This window comes from Sinocyclocheilus grahami, unplaced genomic scaffold (genome assembly GCF_001515645.1).
Source record: "Sinocyclocheilus grahami isolate Dianchi unplaced genomic scaffold, SAMN03320097.WGS_v1.1 scaffold3834.1, whole genome shotgun sequence".
Taxonomy (NCBI): Eukaryota; Metazoa; Chordata; class Actinopteri; order Cypriniformes; family Cyprinidae; genus Sinocyclocheilus; species Sinocyclocheilus grahami.
Genome location: NW_015508884.1, coordinates 14,310 through 16,854, shown reverse-complemented (window position 1 = coordinate 16,854; position 2,545 = coordinate 14,310). Strand labels below are relative to the sequence as shown.

Below are 2,545 nucleotides of genomic sequence, written 5' to 3'. Positions count from 1 at the left end.
GACAATCAGGAATCAAGCTGCTCTCTGACGAACTGAAGGATCCAAACTGCTCACTGCAGAAACTCAAGTATGTGGGGTACAAGTTTAGAAACCTTGTCTGCAGCACAAGACAAAAACATTGCTTAGAATTTAAAATAATAATTTCTTCTTCGGGTAAATTTCATCTCTGCATGTACTAATTAAAAATATAGTTGTACCATATTCTTTACTGATGTTTTTTTATAAATTTAATAGCATTTTACAGTAAAAGTACAACATAGGCAGAATTGCTCTGTTACATAAATCTAAAATGGTCAAAATGTGTTTGATGAAAATAAAACTGTAACAGCAAATAAAATAAAAAATGTAACAAATTTTAAGATATATATATGTGTTTGTTGCATTTAATTAAAGTTACTTTATTCTAATTGTTTACAACTAAATATTAATTATGAAGAGCTTATTAAAGAGCTTATTAAAGCTTTTTCCTGTTAAAGTGTTAGTTCACCCAAAAATTAAAAGCAGTCCATGTTTTACTCACCCTCAAGGAATCCTAGGTGTATATGACTTTCTTCTTTCAGATGAATCCAATCGGAGTTACATAAAAAAATATCCTTGCTCTTCCAAGCGTTAGAATGAGAGTAGGTGGGTGGTTTTTCAACAGTCCAAAAGACGTCAAATAAAGCCTGCGCATCCATAATAAAACGTGCCTCACACGGCTCCGGGGGATGAATAAAGGCCTCCTGTAGCGAATCAATCATTTTTGTAAAAAAAAATACCCATATTTACAATGTTATAAATACTTTTTTCTCACCTCCGATGACTGTCATACGTGCAATTTTCATTTTTGGGTGAACTAACCCTTTAAGCTGTCCATTATGTCCTGAAGGCACTAACATTGAGACGTACCGTTTGAAAACTGATTTGGATATGTATTGAGAAAACACTATACAAATGGATTGGACTTGACTTTTTATATTAATGCACTCTGTGTGAATAACGTGAATGTAGGTTCTCTCTCTGGACTCACTCTTGGATATTTAATGAAAACAAACAAAATTATGCAACTGTTTTTGTCTCTGTTGTGTTCAGATTTCTGTGATCTCACACTGGATCCAAACACAGCGAACGCTCAACTCATTCTGTCTGAGAACGGAGAGGTGAAATTTGTGGATGAGCAGCAGCTGTATACTGATCATCAAGACAGATTTAAAGATATTCCTCAGGTTCTGTGTCGAGAGAATCTGACTGGACGCCATTACTGGGAGGTTGAGCGGACTGGCTGGGCTCGTGTAGCAGTGGCCTATAAAACAATCAGCAAAGAAGGGACTGTTAGTAAGTTTGGATACAATAACAAGTCCTGGTGTCTCTTCTACACTGTTGATGGATTTGTTGTCTGGCACAACAATCTGAGCAACAACATTCCCGCCCCTTCACCTTCCTCTAAAAGAGTAGGAGTGTATCTGGACGTGTCGGACGGCACTCTGTCCTTCTACAGCGTCTCTGACACACACACACTCACACACTTACACACATTCAACACCACATTCACTGAACCCCTCTATGCTGGCTTTAAGGTTTTTTATTCCTCACTGTCACTGTGTAAGATCACACAACAGACAAACAACTGACTTATGCCTCCATCCTAATCATGGTCATAGTTTAGGTCTATTTATGAAAAGATTTGTATGAAGTTTAAAATGTATGAATTTAACTACAGAAATAGTAATTCCATGTTGTTAAACATGAATGTGTAAAAATGCTATTTATATTTAGTCCCACTTTAAACTAGATGACTTTAACTACTACATATGTAAAAAAATAATAATAATAATAATAAATAAAACCTTATTGTGTTCATGATGTATTGCAAAACATGTTTGTTGCTACTGATGTGGAATACGGGTAAGATTAAGGACAGGTTTTGTGATATGGTTAAGTTTAAGGGTGGGTTAAAGGCATAGGGGTAGGATCAACAGTGTAATTATAGATAACATAAATAACATATATGTACTGCAATCATTTCAATCATGTTTGTAATGTTTCTGTTTCTGTTTAATCCTAACTGTATGTTGTGTGCAGAGAGTCTCAATTTATCATCACAGGATCATGTTGTAAAGCAGTCATTTTTGTTTTGGTATAATAACACTTGTTGAATCTGTGTTGGTCAGAAAATATCTGACTGAACATGGAAATTGAAAAGATTAATCAACAAATTCATTTTTTTCAAACTCATTTTTATCATTACTTAATCTCCTGCTTTCTGAACTTCCCTCCCTCTGCTTTTGGGCTGATAATTTGATATGTGTGGAATTTTGAAATGCAGCGTCACTGAGATCCTCCTTTCTTCTCAGAACTGAATGTGAAACAAAAATGAATAAACCGTTTTCTCCAGATGCACCGTTCCTGTGGTTTGTTCACTGTAAATCTGCAGGGTGTTTACTGTAAATCTTATAATGAGCAACTCATCCCATATCTATCCTCAGAGTACAGTCTGATACAACCCAGATAATGTACTTTCAGTGTGTTCATTAATGAATTAATGAACTGTCATTTTGATTCAGTT

General features: G+C 35.1%; 1 protein-coding gene across 1 annotated transcript; it reads left to right on the top strand.

The window, feature by feature from the left end:
* The first annotated feature begins 1,040 nt into the window (after nt 1–1,040).
* On the top strand, nt 1,041–1,610 carry LOC107576509 (stonustoxin subunit alpha-like). The gene has a single exon (XM_016262674.1). It carries the CDS (start codon nt 1,041–1,043, stop codon nt 1,608–1,610), a length of 570 nt encoding a protein of 189 aa, XP_016118160.1.
* Nucleotides 1,611–2,545: the final 935 nt, after the last annotated feature.